Raw genomic sequence first — 17,285 nt, 5'->3', positions numbered from 1 at the left:
TCTCGTCATTTGAGACAGTGTACAGCAGGAAAATGCCATATGTCAAAGAGGAAAATAAAGAAATTTTTAACAAAATGCCAGGTACCATATTAGGTTGTGGAAGTGACCTCATTGTTCAACGTGAAGATACAATTCCCCCAAAAATATCTGTTACACATGTCAGCAACATAAAACCGTTTAAAGGGATGGTAGAGGGGATATCACAGTTATCGGCAGCCAATCTGGAGGTGAAATGTACATATGGTTTTTCTTTTTATGTAGGGATATTTATTGTTTTTCTTCATGGAGTTGTTAGTTTTTCATGTCGTTACTACTGATATTGTTTTTCTTTGTCGATTTTGTGTACAAGCAAGGGGGTGATAGAGTAATTTGTGATCTGTCTAGGTGGCCAAGTATGGACTGATATGCGGACATGTGAAGCGAGGTTGTTTCTGGGGGTAAGTAAATGGGATGAGTTGTGGGAAGGAGCTTCTGCCAGCCCAAACGTACTTCCAGAGGGTGGGTTCTCATTGGTTATATTCCATGATCATGCTGCAAAATGTATGGTTGAACTGCTATGAAGGAGACAGACCAGTAATATTGAAAAAACTCAAGCTTCAGGAAAGCAGAATGATCACTAATGTGACTTGTGAGGTAGCCGGGACAGATTTTTGTCTTCCAGCTATGCTCATAGGCTCAGCTGTTATGACATTGTCGCACAGTACATTATATTGACCAGAAGGATCTCTGAAGGCATTACCCTTCAAAATTTGTGCATTTAAATGATGCTCTCAATCCAAAGCTTTTTCAGTCCTTGGACAGAGTAATAGAGTCTCACCAAGGGGGAATTTTGATGGAACAAATGTGGCAGCATGTAAACCATTTCTGGGAATAACAGGCTCACAAAGTATTAGTCTTGAGCATATCAGCCACCAGTTGTGGCATGTTTCTAGCAGGCTTTTGTGCACTGTACTTCTGGCTAAGTTGCAAGAGGGTACTGACTGTGGATGTGCCAGCATACCAGTCATCAGTAGAATTGTTGGTCAGGAAAGCAATTAGTTTTAATGTCTTAATTCACATACAAGGGTATGATAAGGGATACATGGTAGTAATAAAATGTAAATGGAAGTCCAGTATGGTAAATTTGGGAGATTGTCCTCAATGAGTAGATTATTAGAGTTAAGGTAGTTGAGTGGGAGAGCAACGTTAAAGATATGGGATGAATCTTCTCAGAAGGGAAGAGGTATGCTACATCATGAATAAATACAGGTGTTGATTTGGGGAATTCTTGTAAATTTTGCACAGCTATGGCTGGAAGGCAGTAGCTAAGGGATCAATTGGCGTATCAGTTGGCAGGCGGGGGAGATGTTGGTATTTTGTAAGTGAATTTGCGAGGTAGGTTTACATCACCGTTCGCAGGCTAGAAAGCACCGCCCGGCAAGCAGTGCATACAAATTTGAAGTAATCAGGGCAGCACAGGGCACTGACGTGCTGTAAAGAACCCACACAATGCAGTTACAACAGCACCTAGTGACCTGTGTATAGGGGCCAAAGCGGGCTGAGGAAAGCTGTTGTAGTAATTATCAAAGAGCATTCCACTTGTCCCCTCCATAGGAATCATGAGTAACAAATACATATTGAAATGGTATTATGTGTAGCTAATTCACATGACTTCCCAGAAACATTTAGTGTACCTTAAGTTTTGAAATAACTAGTCTTAAAATAACCTCATTACCTGAACATAGCAAGTTGTAGTACATCAATAGCTCTATTTTATATATAATGTATAAGTTCAGCATAATGAAAAGAATAGTTTCTATTCACCATATAGTAGAGATGCTGAGTCACAGAGAGGCACAACAAAAAGACTGTCACACAGTTAGCTTTTGGCCAACAAGGCAATTGGTTGGGGGTAAGGAGGAGACTGGGGCGGGGAGGGGAAGGGAAGGGGTGGGGGATGGTAGATTACTGCAGGGCGAGGTGGAGAGTGGGGCAGCTAGATGCATTGGGAGATTAGAAGAAGGGCGGGGGGGGAGGGGGGGGGCTTAGCAGAAAAAGAGAGAAGTAAAGAGACTGGGTGCTTTGGTGGAATAGAGGGCTGCGTGGTGCTAGAATGGGAACAGGGAAGAGGCTACATGGGTAAGGGCAATGACGAACGAAGGTTGAGACCAAGAGGGTTACAGAGACGTAAGATATATGACAGGGAGAGTTCCCATCTGCGCAATTCAGAAAAGCTGATGTTGGGAAGGATCCAGGTGGGACAGGCTGTGAAGTAGTCATTGAAATGAATGATGTCATGTTGGATGGCGTGCTCAGCAACAGGGTGGTCCAGTTGTTTCTTAGCCACTGTTTGTTGATGGCCATTCATCTGGACAGACAACTTTCTGGTTGTCATGCCCACATAGAATTTTACACAACGGTTGCAGCTTAGCATGTATATCATATGAATAATTTCACGGGTACCCATGCCTATGATCGGATAGATGATGTTTGTGACAGGACTGGAGTAGCTGGCGGTGGAAGGATGTATGGGACAGGTCTTGCATCTATGTCTGTTACAGGGATAAGAACCTGAAGCAAGGTGTTTGGGACGTGTTGGGTGACTGGAAAGATAAGGCACAGTAGATCTGTTTTTGTACAAGGTTGCGAGTGTAATTATGATCAGTAAAGGCCTCAGTGAGACCCTCTGTATATTGTGAGAGGGACCGCTTGTCACCGCAGATGCGATGGCCATGGGTGACTAGGCTGTATGGAAGGGACTTCTTGGTAAGGAACGGGTGGCAGCTATCAAAGTGAAGGTATTGCTAGTAATTGGTAGGTTTATAAGGACAGAGGTACTGATATAGCCATCTTTGAGGTGGTGGTCAACATCAAGGAAGGTGGCTTGATGGGTTGGGTAGGACCAGGTGAAGCAAATGGGGGAGATGTTGTCGAGATTCTGGAGGAATGTGGATAGGGTGTCCTCACTCTCAGTCCTGATCACAAAGATAGCATCAACGAATCTGAACCAGGTACCAGGTGAGGGGTCTGGGATTCTGGGTGTTTAGGAAGGATTCATTTAGATGGCCCATGAATTGGATGGCATAGGATGGTTCCATGCTGGTGCCCATAGCCATAATCTGGATTTGTTTGTAGGTAATACCTTCAAAGGAGAAGTAATTGTAAGTGAGAATATAGTTGGTCGTGGCGCGCCCGGGTTCCCGGGGTCGATTCCCGGCGGGGTCAGGGATTTTCTCTGCCTCGTGATGACTGGGTGTTGTGTGATGTCCTTAGGTTAGTTAGGTTTAAGTAGTTCTAAGTTCTAGGGGACTGATGACCATAGATATTAAGTCCCATAGTGCTCAGAGCCATTTGCACCATAGTTGGTCGTGGCAACTAGGATGGAGGTGGTTGGTTTGGAATCCGTCGAGCACTGGGAAAGGTATTGTTCAGTAGCAGTAAGGCCATGGGCATTAGGGATGTTAGTGTAAAGGGAGGTGGCATCAGTAGTGATGAGCTGGGCACCATGTGGTAAAGGGACATGAACTGTGGAGAGACAGTGGAAGAAATGGTTACTATCTTTTATGTAGTAGGGTAGTTGTGGGTAATAGGCTGAAGGTGTTGGTCTATTAAAGCAGAAATTCTCTCAGTGGGGACACAGTAACCGGCCACAATGGGGCATACAGGGTGGTTGGGTTTATAGACTTTAGGAAGCGAGTAGAAGACAGGAGTTCAGGGAGTGTTAGAGGTGAGGAGAGCGATTGTCTCCAAGAGATTTTCTGGGATGGGCCTAAGGTTTTGAGTAGAAACTTGAGATCCTACTGGATTTCTGGAATAGGTCACTGTGGCAGGGTTTGTAGGTCGATGAATCTGACAGCTCGCGGAGTCCTTCTGCCAGGTAATCATTGTGGTTCAAAACAGCAACAGTGGAGCCTTTGTCAGCAGGTAGAATAATAAGGTCAGGAACAGGTTTTATGTGGTGGTTTGCGGATCTTTCTGCATTTACAAGGTTGGTTTGTATGCTGAGGAATTAGGAGTTTGGGGTTAAGTAATTCTGGAAGGTTAACTGGGTGAGTTGATAACAGTGTGGGGGGTATCACAGCTTGCTGGAGGTGTAAACTGAGTCAGGTAGGGTTCAACATTGGTCTTTGGTTGAGTCTGATTGGTAGGGTTGGTGGCAAAAAAGTTTTTCCACTGTAGGGACCCGGAGGAGGAGAGGTCTGGCATGATTGAATTTCGAGGTGGGGCAAAAGATGAGGCCCTTGGAAAGGACTGATACTGTTGCAGGGCTAAAGCTTTTGGAGGAAAGGTTTGTGACTGTGTTTCAGGTCTGTTTAGTTTCTGGATTCTTTGTGGTGGTGGGAGGCAGTTTTGGAGGGCGGAGTAAATGTAGTAGGTCTGCGAGACAGGTATTTTCAGCTATGAGGGGGTGTGGGAGAGGTTTGGAGGTTGTTGTAGGGGTGGTGGACAGTGGTAGTCCAAGGCAGGAGTAGGAAATGAGCAGGTTGGAGGGTTTTTTGAGGTGGCATTGTGCATGTTGTTCTAGTTCCTCGAGGTCCATAGTTCCACCATCTAAAATCTAACACCGATCGTATAATCTGCTGACAAGGGTTCCACCACTGTTGTTTTAAACTGCAAGGATAACCTGGCAGAAAGACCCCATCAGTTGTCAGATTCATCCACTACAAACCCTGCCACAGTGAACCACTCCAGAAATCCAGCAGGATCTCCAATCTTTACTCAAATCTGTGAGCCTATCCCAGAACCTCTCCCCAGAGTTCATCTCTCTCCTGACCCGTACCATTCCCCACACTCCTACCTCCTACATGCTTCCTAAAGTCCATAAACCCAACCATCCAGGATGCCCAATTGTGGCCAGTTTTGTGCTCCCACTGAGAGAATCTCTGCTCTTGTAGACCGACACCTTTCGCCAATTACCCGCAACCTACCCGTGTACATAATAGATACCAACCATTTCCTCCACCAACTCTCCACAGCTGATGTCCCTTTACCACACGATGACGTGCTCATCACTATTGGTGCCACCTCCCTTACTAACATCTCTAATGCCCATGACCTCATGGCTATTGAACAATACCTTTCCCACTGCAAACAGATTCCAAACCAACCACCTACTTCCTAGTTGCCATCACCAACTATATTCTCATCCACAATTTGAAGGTATTACCTACAAACAAATCCAGCTTACAGCTATGGACACCAGCATGGCACCATCCTATGCTAACCTATTCATGGGCCACCTAGAGGAATCCTTCCTAAACACCCAGAATACCAAACTACTCACCTGGTTCAGATTCATTGATGACACCTTCATGATCTGGATCAGGTTTGAGAACTCCTATCCACTTTCCTCCAGAACCTTGGTACCTTCTCCCCCATTCGCTTCACCTGGTCCTACTGACTCATCAAGCCACCTTCCTTGATGTTGACCACCACCTCAAAGATGGCTATATCAGTACCTCTGTCCATACCAGACCTACCAACCACCAGCAACACCTCCACTTTGACAGGTGCCACCCATTCCATACCAAAAAGTCTCTTTCCATACAGCCTAGCCACCCATGGCTGTTGCATCTTTATTGATGAGCAGTGCCTCTCACAATATACAGAGGGTCTCACTGAGGCCTTTATAGATCATAATAACCCTCCCAAACTTGTACAGAAACAGATCTCCCATGCATTATCTTTACAGTCACCCAACACTTCCCAAAGCCCCACTGTCCGGCCACAGAGGAGCACTCTCCTTGTGACTCAGTACCGCCCCGGACTGGAGCAACTGAATTACATTCTCCACCAGAGTGCTGACTTCCTCTTGTCATGCCTTGAAATGAAGAATGTCGTGCTCACTATCCTTCCTACTCCTCCCACAGTGGTATTATGCCATCCACCAAACCTGCACAATATGCTGGTCCATCCCTGCACAACACCTGCTCCCAACCTCTTGTCTCGTGGTTCATTTCCCTGTAATAGACCTAGTTGCAAGACCTTCACCACCTACTCCAGTTCTGTCACAAACATCACCTATACCATCAAAGTCATGGCTACCTGTGAAACTAGTCATATGATCTACAGGCTAAGCTGCAACCACTGTGCTGCATTCTATGTGGGCAAGACAACCAGCAAGCTGTCTGTTCGCATGAATGGCCATCGACAAACAGTGGGCAAGAAACAACTGGACCACCCTGTTGCTGAGCATGCTGCCCAACATGATGTCTTTGATTTCAATGACTGCTTCACAGTGTGTGCCATCTGGATCCTTCCCAACACCAGCTTTTCTGAACTGCACAGGTGGGAACTCTCCCTGCCATATATCCTACATTTTCGTAACCCTCCTGTCTCAACCTTCGTTCGTCATTGTCCTTACCCATGTAGTCCCTTCCCTGTTCCCATTCCAACACCACATAGCCATCTATTCCACCAAGGTACCCGGTCTCTTTAATTCTTTCCTTTTCTGCTAACCTCCCCCGCCCCCTCCTCTCACCCCTGCCCTCCATCTAACCTCCCGACTGCATCTAGCTGCCCCACTCTCCAGCTCGCCCAGCACACTCCCAGCAGCACTTTACCGTCCCACGCCACTCCCCTTCCTGCTGCAGTCACCTTCTCACCCCCACCCAGTTGCCTCTCACACAATGCCCTGCTGCTCACAGGCTGGCTCCAGTTGCCATTGAATGTCGTCATGTGTGTGTGAGTTATGTTTGGGTGAGTGTGTGCATGTGTGTATGTTGTCTAATTTTGACAAAAGCCTTTTTGGCCGAAAGCTAATTGTGTGACAGTGTTTTTGTTGTGCCTTTCTGCAACTCAGCATCTCAGTTAAATGGTGACTAGCAACTATCCTTTTCATTATATTCTTACATTCCATCTGAGATTTTCCATTGTTTAATGTATAAGTCATTATTTATAAGTGCTGTTCTTTTTATTTATTTATTCATTCATTCATTTATTTTTCAGTGCTCTTAAACCATCTCCTTCTGCAACAACTCCTCTAAAACCAACAAATGCTAGAGCTCAAAATGGAAATTTTAGTTCCAGCTCAGTTTTAAGACGGAACAGTGAGAATAAAGTCTCAAAACCTAAGAAAGTAGAGTTGTTTCCATGCAACTTGCAATCAAGACATACTTGTGAAGTGATCAAAAATGATAAGCTCAACAACATAGGGAATCGTGCATCTGAAGAGACAACCGTATGTAATTGTCATAGTGCACGGAAACAATATTCTGGACAAAAGCTTTTAGAAGATGAGTTGAGAACCAAAACTTGTCTCCTAGAGAACATAGATAGTCCAAAATCTGAAACAAAAAAGAAGGTAGCTCTGACGAAAGTTGATCCATCAACTCCAAAAAATAGATGCTCACAAATTTTTAGTCCAACTGATAGTCCAGAACATACACGGTCTATTTTTAGCTCTGTGTCACCCTTGTCCAGGAGTTCATCAGATCCTGCCTCACCATCTCATCACTGGGAAAAAATTCAATTCACTGGAAAAATCAATAAGCCATGTAGTACTTTTAGTCTCAATGACTTCATTGTCAAGGATAGTAGCAGGAGTTTGACCAAGAAGAGGGGCCATAGGAATCAAACTCATGGTCATGGGTTCTCCAATATCAACGAAGAAAATGTGCAACCATCAAGGAGCCAGAAACGACGAATAAAGCCTACAAGATTAATTACTAATCAGAGTGAAAAACCAAATGATAATCAGAAAGGTAATATTCACATATATATTTCATTTATCTTCTCCTCTCCCCCTTTCTAATCTCCTTTGTCTTTGTGTTTTGTTGGATCTATTTGTGGGATATGGGTAATTTCTGCATGGCATACAAATAATGGAATAAATAGAAATAACCGTTCATGTTATAGTTGAGACATTGATTGGTAGACAAAAAAACACCACCTTGTAGCAAAGCTTTCAGACAGTGCCCACCTTCCCTGTTGCCCAGTTTGACTGCAACGCTAGAACAATCTAGCGCGCTCTCTCTCTCTCTCTCTCTCTCTCTCTCTCTCTCTCTCTCTCTCTCTCTCGTGTGTGTGTGTGTGTGTGTGTGTGTGTGTGTGTGTGTGAGAGAGAGAGAGAGAGAGAGAGAGAGAGAGAGAGAGAGAGAGAGAAGGGGGGGGGGGGGGAGTAGCTACAAGTTTAATCATGTTTATATACCTTGATGTGAGACAGAAATCTATTGAATTGAATGCATAGTAGCTAAAACTTGTCTCAGAGTACAATTATTTGCAGTGATATATTCTGGCTACTCCATGCTTCAAACTTAAAACTATTATTCATATAACAATACATGCCAGTCAATAAAGTGCAGAGTCCAGAATAAAGTTTGCATCATAAGTGCATAAGTGTACAAGCTGCATCTGTTGGTAATAAATAATAAATGTGATTAAATATTGTGACACCAACCATCGCCTACCACCTCGGAAGCATTACTTTTCAGCACACCTTTTTACAGTTTTTTTAGAGCCCTGTTTCCATGTATTTTAGGGCAGCTAAGAGGTATCTATCTTTCAGAATGCGCGACTGCCATTCTGAATTGATCACTGGAGAACTAAACCTTTCATGGCACCTTTCTCTTACATGGTGAAAGCCATAATAAGCACCTTTCTACAGCTGGACTTTTGTCCTTTTATATTTGTCTGCCACCGTAGCTCATACAGCCCCAAAGTCACTGCCTCTGCACACTAGAGCTGCTGGGCCTGCGTTCGCTCCTCCGCTTTCATATGTACTCAAAGAAATCGTTATAACAGCATGTGCTAGATTAAGTGTAGTAGTGTAATCTCCCCTTAAAATCACTCTTCTAGTTTTATCCAGCATGAATAAATTTGTTTGCATGATCCATGTAAGTATAATTATACAAATCAAATCTGCATATCAAGCTGAACGGAAATTTACTAGCCAAAATACTAGACACTTTTCACCTTTTCCCTAATTTTTACTGTCTCTTTTAAAATAACCACTTTGAGCTACAGTGGAATGAATTATGGATGTAGGTTGCAGCAGCTATGCAGAGTTGAAGAGGCTTGTACAGGCTAGAATAGTGTGGAGAACTGCATCAAACCAGCCTTTGTACTGAAGACCATAAGAACAACATATTCTGCTTAAAGTGTTTAGTCATGTAATATTATTATCCATGACAATTCAAAAACAGGACATTTTGCTATCTTCAAATTATTCCTGGTGGCTGTCAATGATTTCTGGGGGATGCTCTAATGTAATGTTACTCTCCTGTTACCCCATGCCAGAGCTGTTGCTCAAATGAAGGACCCGGGCTTTTCCAATTGACAACACATTATTACCCTGCCAGAGTTAGATATGAAGGTGAGGTTGTGCTTAAAAAAATTCCAGGTTTCATCATATAAGGGGCGATCAAAAAGTTTCCGTTGGAGGGCGTTGCTGTAGTGTATATGCTACATAGTGCATCTCTGATGCAGGTATAAAAGCACCGTGTCTGATAAATGTGGAAATGTGAACTATGGTGAAGTTACTACTATTTACATCCAAACAGCACCAAAATCATGTTATTCTCTTCTTGGCTGCAGAGAGACAAATGCCAGTAAACATCCATTGGAGAATCAAGAATGTATATAGGCAGCATGTCTGTCAGAAACCACTGTTGTGGAATGATGTATCACCTTCACGATTACCCCAAGTCCCCATATCGCAAATATTGTAATGCAGAAAGTACGCCAACTCAAGTGGGAGACACTTGAGCACCTGCCTTGTAGTCGTGATCTGTCCCTGTGTGATTTCATGCATTGGGTCCCTTAAAAAAGGCCTTGAATGGTTAACAATTCCTGTTGGATATGGATGTGCAGCAGGAAGCTACGGACTTCTTCAAGCAGCAGGACATGGTGTTTTACCAAATGGGCACCATCATCCTGGTGTGTACGTGAGACGATTGGCTCAATGCTCACGGCAGTTTTGCCTGATTGGCGTACCAATTCTTAATAGTACAGTCGTTGAACAGAAACTTTTTGAGCACCCCTTATACAACTACACCAGTGAATAAAATCAGCCATGGGAAACAACACCCGCTCCATTCACCACCACCACCCTCCACCACGGTACAAGTGTCTGAGGATGGTCAAAAATGACCTAATCCAGTTGCGATCAAAATAAATGTTTTTGCGGTCGAGACTGTGTCCATTTTTGAGAGCACTGTTTAACTATGGAATTGGGATGATAAAAGTAATAATCAGTTTTCCTGCTAGGACTCTGCAACCAAAAAAGCTGTTGAAATTTTCTATATTACTAGCTCCTGCAAGTGAAAAGCAAGCACCGCAGTGATAATGTGATATGTGATTTATTCATCTCATTACGTACAATTTTCAAATCATTCGATTTGATGTACAGAAGACATGTCAAGGTTTACAAAAGAAACTTTTTTCACTTTTTTAAGAGAAATACAAAAGTTTACATTATATTTTACATTTCTAAGTTACAGTTACAAAAGTACATAAAATAATACATGTAATACAATCCCTGTGTTCAGACTGTGAGGCTGTCCTCAATGAATTCATTGACAGAATAATAACACTTTTCCACCAGAAGAGTAAAGAGCAATCTTTTCAGTGAACCAAGCTCCATTTTAAATATATTACTGCCTTTTATTTTATTGAAAATTTTTAACACCATACACTCTGGCATTTGGGCATAAAGTAGTATTTACAGATAGTTGGCATACACTGTGAGGAAGTATTGCCACACCATTAGTCCCAATATGTGATAAACTGTTTTCATGGGTCTTCTCAAGACTTCATCAAGTCTGATTGCTGAAATACAATGTGTAATAAATTAATTTGCCAAGAAAACTGTGCTGTGAGATTTTTCAGAAAAATTTTTCTTTGATTTTTTCCTTGTTAGCAGCACTGTTGGAACTGTGCTGGCTTTTTAGTATGTTCAGTATATCTTGAAAGCTGATGTCATAAAAAAGTGCCCTTTGAAACAGAATTTCTTTTAAGTGAGAGAAATTAAAATGGACTAGATCAAACAGATAGGGTGTGGGAGAACAGTGACCAAGGTCTTTAACACATCTACCTGAGTGTAAGATAATGGGCAATCGCCACAGATGCTCACAAGCTGGTTTCAAAAAGCTTGGAAGTAACAGAGTCTAAAGAGCAGACATACAGTGGCTTGTAGAGCTACATTAATGCGAAGCATTTAAGACAGAAGTAATCAGATTGTGGTAAGTTCTTGGATTTGTTTCAGTTCAGGCTCACCTAATGAAGTTAAATATGAGCCTATATAAAAATTGAGAAGGTGGAGTGTAACAATACACAAAGATCGACAGAACTTACTGAGAGAGGGAGAGGTTTCCAATCAATTTGAGAGTATATTTTCTTACCTTTTTTATGTATATGGGGACATTAATAATAGTTGCAGATTTACTTGACGTGAAACCAGGAATTAGAATCCCAACTACACCACTTTGTATGGCGATAAGGTCATGAATTCAAGTACAGGTTTAGTGAAATATAACCTAATGAAATTGTCCAATTATTTGAAATTAGTTTGTACTCTTATGATGTCACTTATGCTAATTTTTTGTATGTACTACAAGAGCTATAGTGTTGTTCTTTCAGGTTCCAATGTTCCTTTATTTTCAGTCATGGAAAGTGAATGTTAGCACTTCTTCACTAAGAATTTCAGCTCCTTTTAGTACAACACAATTGTTTCTTTGATTTCTGGCCATGAAACTTGTTGGGCAAAAATTTTAAAATTTCATCTGTTATCCAGACTGCAGTCTAGCATTTAGATTAAAGCTTTTGGCTCACTCATTTTTAATCTGTTGATTTGCTTTTGTATCCCAACTGGAAGGCGGTGCGTGGGTCTGCTCCTGTACCGAGCAAAAAAGGAAATGATAGAGGAAAAAAAATTTTAGTCCCTGTTTGTTGCCAGCTTTTGTATCCTGCCTGGAAGGCGGCGCGTGGATCTGCTCCTGTAAACTGAAGGGTAGGCTGAATGCAGGAAGTGAGTAGGAGCAGGAAAAGGTGAAAATCTCTCGGTACAACTTTTTTCATAAAAGAACATTTAATAGAGAATATTAGCCAATGACATATATGTAACTTTTGGTAACGATGAGCATGTAGGTGCGTAGTCTTAGACCCGTCGTAAGTAGTGCAAATTCTCTATATGAAGTGAAGCTAAAGTGAAGTGTCCCGGCTGTCTGCTCTTGATCAAATGGGCTGAATCTGGAGCGGAGCTCATAGAGCTCCATAGCGCCGCCTAGAGGGCGCTGTTGTCGGTGTCTATCATAGTGCCAACTTAAGAACTTGCACCTATACCATGGCATCGTAGCTATCGATACCACATCCCTTCCCCTTGAAACGACGAACCGTAGTTGAGTATGGCTTCTGACGACGGGTGGAGGGACCCAGGGGCGGCGCAGTTGAGGGGGTGGACAGCAGAACTGCAGGGGCGCGCTGTCCACCCATGACCCCGAATTGCTCATGAGGGGGTGAGGAAAACGCCCCTCGGAAAACCTGCTCAGGCCGCACACCGTCACTGGGTAAGCTCGGATAAGGAGACGGAACGACGACCTCCATAGGCAATGGCGGCGGTGACGGTGGCAGCGGCGTGACGACAGCCTCAGCGTCCATCGGTTCTGGCACCACGGAGGAACACGGCGGCGGTGATGGCGGCCGGAGGTGGGGCCGTGGCGGCGGCGAGAGGCGCCCGTCCGGTGCAGGTAACCGGACCAGCAGCGGCGACGACAGCAGGCGCACCCGCAGTCGAGGCGCGAGTGGTGGAGGCACTGTCGGAGGAGTTGTGGGCTGAGGCGGCGGAAGCCACTAAGCTCCCAATTCTGCCGGAAAATAACCAGCGGCAGAAAACCAAGGACGGCACAAACGGATCTGGTTCGTGTGTCGATTGACAGTGCCGGAGGGACCAGAAATGACAACTAAGGCGCGGCCAAGCTGCCGAAGAACGCGCTCCTGCTCCCAGCGCTGCCTGCCAGAGAAACGCGATAGAACACCAAATCATGCGGTGCCAATCCAGAACGCGGCAAAGCAGCGGGAGCTCGCGGCGGCGGGTACAGTAGCTGCAGGAGCGACCAATGGGTGCGGCCTTGTAGCGATTCCACTGGGGAACGGGTGCCGCGCGGCTGGGAGTGATATGAAGCAAGGAAAGTCCAGAGCGCACGCTCACGAGAGTGCGTGGCACGCAACATGCTCATCTGCGATCTAAACGCACGCACAAAGCGTTCAGCCTCGCCGTTCGACTGGGGGTGGAATGGGGCTGAGGTCAGATGGCGAATGCCATTAGCAGCATAGAATGGTTCAAACACTGAGGACACGAATTGGGGGCCATTGTTGGAGACAATAACTTCAGGAAGACCCTCAATGCAAAAAATAGACGTCTAAGCCCAGACAGTACTCGCAGATGTAGTAGAAAACATAGGTACAACAAACGGAAAGTTTGCTGTACACATCAATGACTATCAACCAGTGGATGTCCCAGAAAGGACCCGCAAAAACAATATGAACGCGCCGCCAGGGCGCAGTAGGAGTCGGCCACGCCAAGAAGCGTTGGTGGGGAGCAGATTGATGCTCCACGCAAGAGCGTGGCCGCCAGTGCGCAGTAGGAGTCGGCCACGCCAAGAAGCGTTGGTGGGGAGCAGATTGATGCTCCATGCAAGAGCGACAGTTAGCAAGCAAATTCTCAATTTGTTTATCAAAACCGAACGAAGTGCAGTGACAACACGCTAATTGTTTCGTCCGCACTATACCCCTATGACCGACGTGCAGTAAACAGAGGGGTTCTGACTGCAATGAACAAGGTACAACCACATGAGACTGATCATTGTCAGTTCGTTACAAGATAACACCATGGTGTACAAATAAGTTGTGACATTGCGCAAAATAACATCAAACAAGTGGATCATGAATCCGCATAGCAGATGGAGGCCATTGAGTATGAAGATACTGCAAAAGAATCAGCAAAGAAGCAATGCGGTGAAAATCCACTGGAAAACCATCAGCGAATTCCTTATCTTGTGAATCAATAAACATGCAGGACAATTCGGAAGAATCAAACACTTCGTATGTACCGATAGGCAGATGAGACAAAGCATCAGCGTTGCCATGCTGGGCCGTAGGCCGAAACAAGATTTTGTAATTGTAGTTAGACAAAAACAAAGAGCAACATTGCAACTTTTGTGCAGTACAGGCTGGAACTGGCTTTGACAGGTGGAACGACGACGTCAAAGGCTTATGGTCAGTTACCAAATAGAACTTTCGACCGTACAAAAAAAATCATGAAACTTTGTCACTCCATAGACAATAGCTAAAGCTTCTTTCTCGATTTGAGAATAGTTTTGCTAGGCAGAATTGAGCAACTTGGATGCAAAAGTGATTGGGTGATTGACAGAATTAATGCGGTGTGAGAGAACCACTCCGATGCCGTGCGAAGATACATCGACAGCCAAAACAACTGGTTTGGAGGGATCGAAAGGAATGAAACAGCAATCAGTCAACAAAGTAGATTTGATCTTGTGGAAAGCAGCGTCACATTCCGAAGACCAAACAAACGGAACATTCTTACGCCGAAGGTGCTGCAAAGGCGCTGCAATCTGCGCTGCATTTGGTATAAACCGAATATAATATGTAATTTTGCCCAACACAGACTGAAGTTCTTTCAAGTTCCTGGGCGCTGGCAAGTCTCTAATCGCACTGAAATGTAACAGCGAGGGGTGGATACTCTGTCCGTTAATCATATGTCCTAAATACTGAATCTCAGTTTGAAAAAATTTGCACTTGTCTCTCTTACACTTTAGTCCTGCCTGCAAAAGTACAGTAAATAAGGCACGCAAATTCATCAAATGTTCGTCTGGGTTGCGACCTGATACGACTATATCGTCCAGATAATTGGAAAAACCAGGGACAGTGGCACACAACTGCTGCAAGTAAGACTGAAAAATAGCAGGAGCTGAATCACAACTGAACGGAAGGCAACGAAACTTGAACAATCCAAGGTGGGTGTTGATCACAAAATAGTGCTGTGACTGTTCGTCGAGCGGAATCTGAAAGAATGGACCCGAAAGTCAATCGTGGGAAAGAATTTTCCTGCACCAAGCTTATCAAAAATGTCTTCAGGATGCGGTAAGGCATACGTATCTACCACTGTCTAGGGATTTACTGCAGACTTAGTCAGCACAAATACGGAGACGACTGTTTGGTTTCTTCACACACACTATAGGCGAAGCTCATGGTGAAGCATAAACAGGTTCAATAACACCACTGTTTTACAAATGCGTAACTTAATCAGCTACGGCATTGCGCAGTGCGTGCGGTACCGGGTGTGCGTGGCAGGAAACAGGCACAGCATTATCTTTAACAACAACATGCACTGCATAGTCCTTGGCTCAACCAAGGCCAGCAGAAAAGAGTTCAACAAAATCATCGCATAGTGCAGCAACACTGTCTGCATGGTCACTAAAGTTGATGCAAAGTACATTTTCCTGAAAGGTGAGGCCAAAAAAGTTTGTAGCATCACTAGAGTGGAGCACATGGAAAGATACTGTACGAGTTGTTGCACCATACGTGGCTAACAAACTACACACGCTGAGCGTTGAGATTTCCTGTCCAGTAAATGCAATCAGTGTGGAATGCGAACGATGAAGCGGGGGCGAACCAAGCAAGTCATACATTGATTTGTTTGGTAAAGAAACTGATGCACTAGTGTCCTGCTGCATGCGAACAGAACGTCCACAAATGTGCAAAGTCACAAAAAGTTTCCTCACATCATGCTGAATGTGAGAGGAAGTGTCTGGCAAAACTTGATTCACACAATGAGCTGGAGAAGCACATAAAGCAGAAGGCTTGGAATAAATGGCATTAACGTCCATAGGCTGATGTGAATCATGGTCGTGGCAGTTGCCGTTGCGGTGACACCCACTCGAGTCATGCGAATGGGAGACAAGTTGTGAATTAGAGTTTCTCTTACTACACACAGCTTGCATGTGTCCTTTCTTATTACAAAAATAACACTGTGCTTGACAGGATGGGCAACAGTCCCATGGGTGGGCATGAAAGCAGTTCCGACATGATTCCAGTTTCTGAGTAGATGCCTGGTTTGAAACCTGTTTACTTGCTCGTGAGTGGCGCGGTGTGGCTGGCCGTGCTGGGGCCGGGCGGGAGGCCACGTATTGTGCCTTGCTAACAGTACACACACCCGGGGTCACGTCGAACGCGGAAGTAACCATGTCTAATGTATTTTATCTGTCTAGCAAGTCCACTACTTCCTGCAAAGACAGGTTTTTAAACCTGAGAATCTGCTCGCGGATGCGGTGATCCGCTACATTCTTTGCAGTAGTGTCTTTAATCATTATATCCGCATATGAGCGTCCACACAAGCAATTAAAAGTCACAATCAGAAGTTAGTACCTGAAAGTCCACTAACCAAGATTTATTGGTCTGAGTAGGGCCACACCGGAGGCGAAAGAATTTGTAGCGTGCAGCTACCACATGTACACTGTCACGGAAGTGGGAGTTCAAAGCATCAATCACTTCGTCATAAGTTTTAGTTTCTGGGCGGGTGGTTGGGAACAACTTGACGAGCACACGGTATAACACAACACCTGCATTGACAATGAAAAAAGCAAGCCACTCTGTACCTGATATGTTGTATGCTGCGAAGTGTGCTTCGACTTGGGCGATATATTGTGGCCAGCGTTCAACGTCAGGATTGAAGGCACGAAATGGCGGCACTGTCAGCGATGGCATCGGTACAGGCAGTGGTGTCGGCAGCGCCAGAGTAGCTGCAGTTTGTAGTGTGACTAGTCCATTAATGGCAGCAAGCAGCTGCGTCATTTGCTGTGCCTGAAAACGTACAAGATCAGACAGCAAAGCCTGTTCCTGTGGTGAAGCCATGGTTTACACAAATGAAAGTCTATATAGCGAAAGGTGGGAGCACTTAGATACAGTCACTCAGTAACAGGGGGATATCACAAAAAAACTAAAGCAGTACCGAGCAAAAAAGGAAATGATAGAGGAAAAAAAATTTTAGTCCCTGTTCGTTGCCAGCTTTTGTATCCCACCTGGAAGGCGGCGCGTGGGTCTGCTCCTGTAAACTGAAGGGTAGGCTGAATGCAGGAAGTGAGTAGGAGCAGAAAAAGGTGAAAATCTCTCGGTACAACTTTTTACGTAAAAGCACATTTAATAGAGAATATTAGCCAATGACATATATGTAACTTTTGGTAATGATGAGCATGTAGGTGCAAAGTCTTAGACCCGTCGTAAGTAGTGCAAATTCTCTATATGAAGTGAAGCTGAAGCGAAGTGTCCCGGCTGCCTGCTCTTGATCAGATGGG

The 17,285-nt window shown here is 44.4% G+C and overlaps 1 protein-coding gene across 1 annotated transcript in view; it reads left to right on the top strand.

Moving 5' to 3' along the window:
• LOC124711142 (codanin-1) overlaps positions 1-17,285 on the top strand; it is a 167,461-nt gene that overhangs the window by 23,135 nt on the left and 127,041 nt on the right. Inside the window, exon 3 of the mRNA XM_047241037.1 lies at positions 6,928-7,682. Within this exon, the coding sequence (XP_047096993.1) occupies positions 6,928-7,682 (755 nt within the window). The remainder of the gene's footprint in view (positions 1-6,927; positions 7,683-17,285) is intronic.

This window comes from Schistocerca piceifrons, chromosome 8 (assembly GCF_021461385.2).
Source record: "Schistocerca piceifrons isolate TAMUIC-IGC-003096 chromosome 8, iqSchPice1.1, whole genome shotgun sequence".
Taxonomy (NCBI): Eukaryota; Metazoa; Arthropoda; class Insecta; order Orthoptera; family Acrididae; genus Schistocerca; species Schistocerca piceifrons.
The sequence above is the reverse complement of the archived record's forward strand: the minus strand, read 5'-3'. Positions and strand labels throughout refer to the sequence as shown.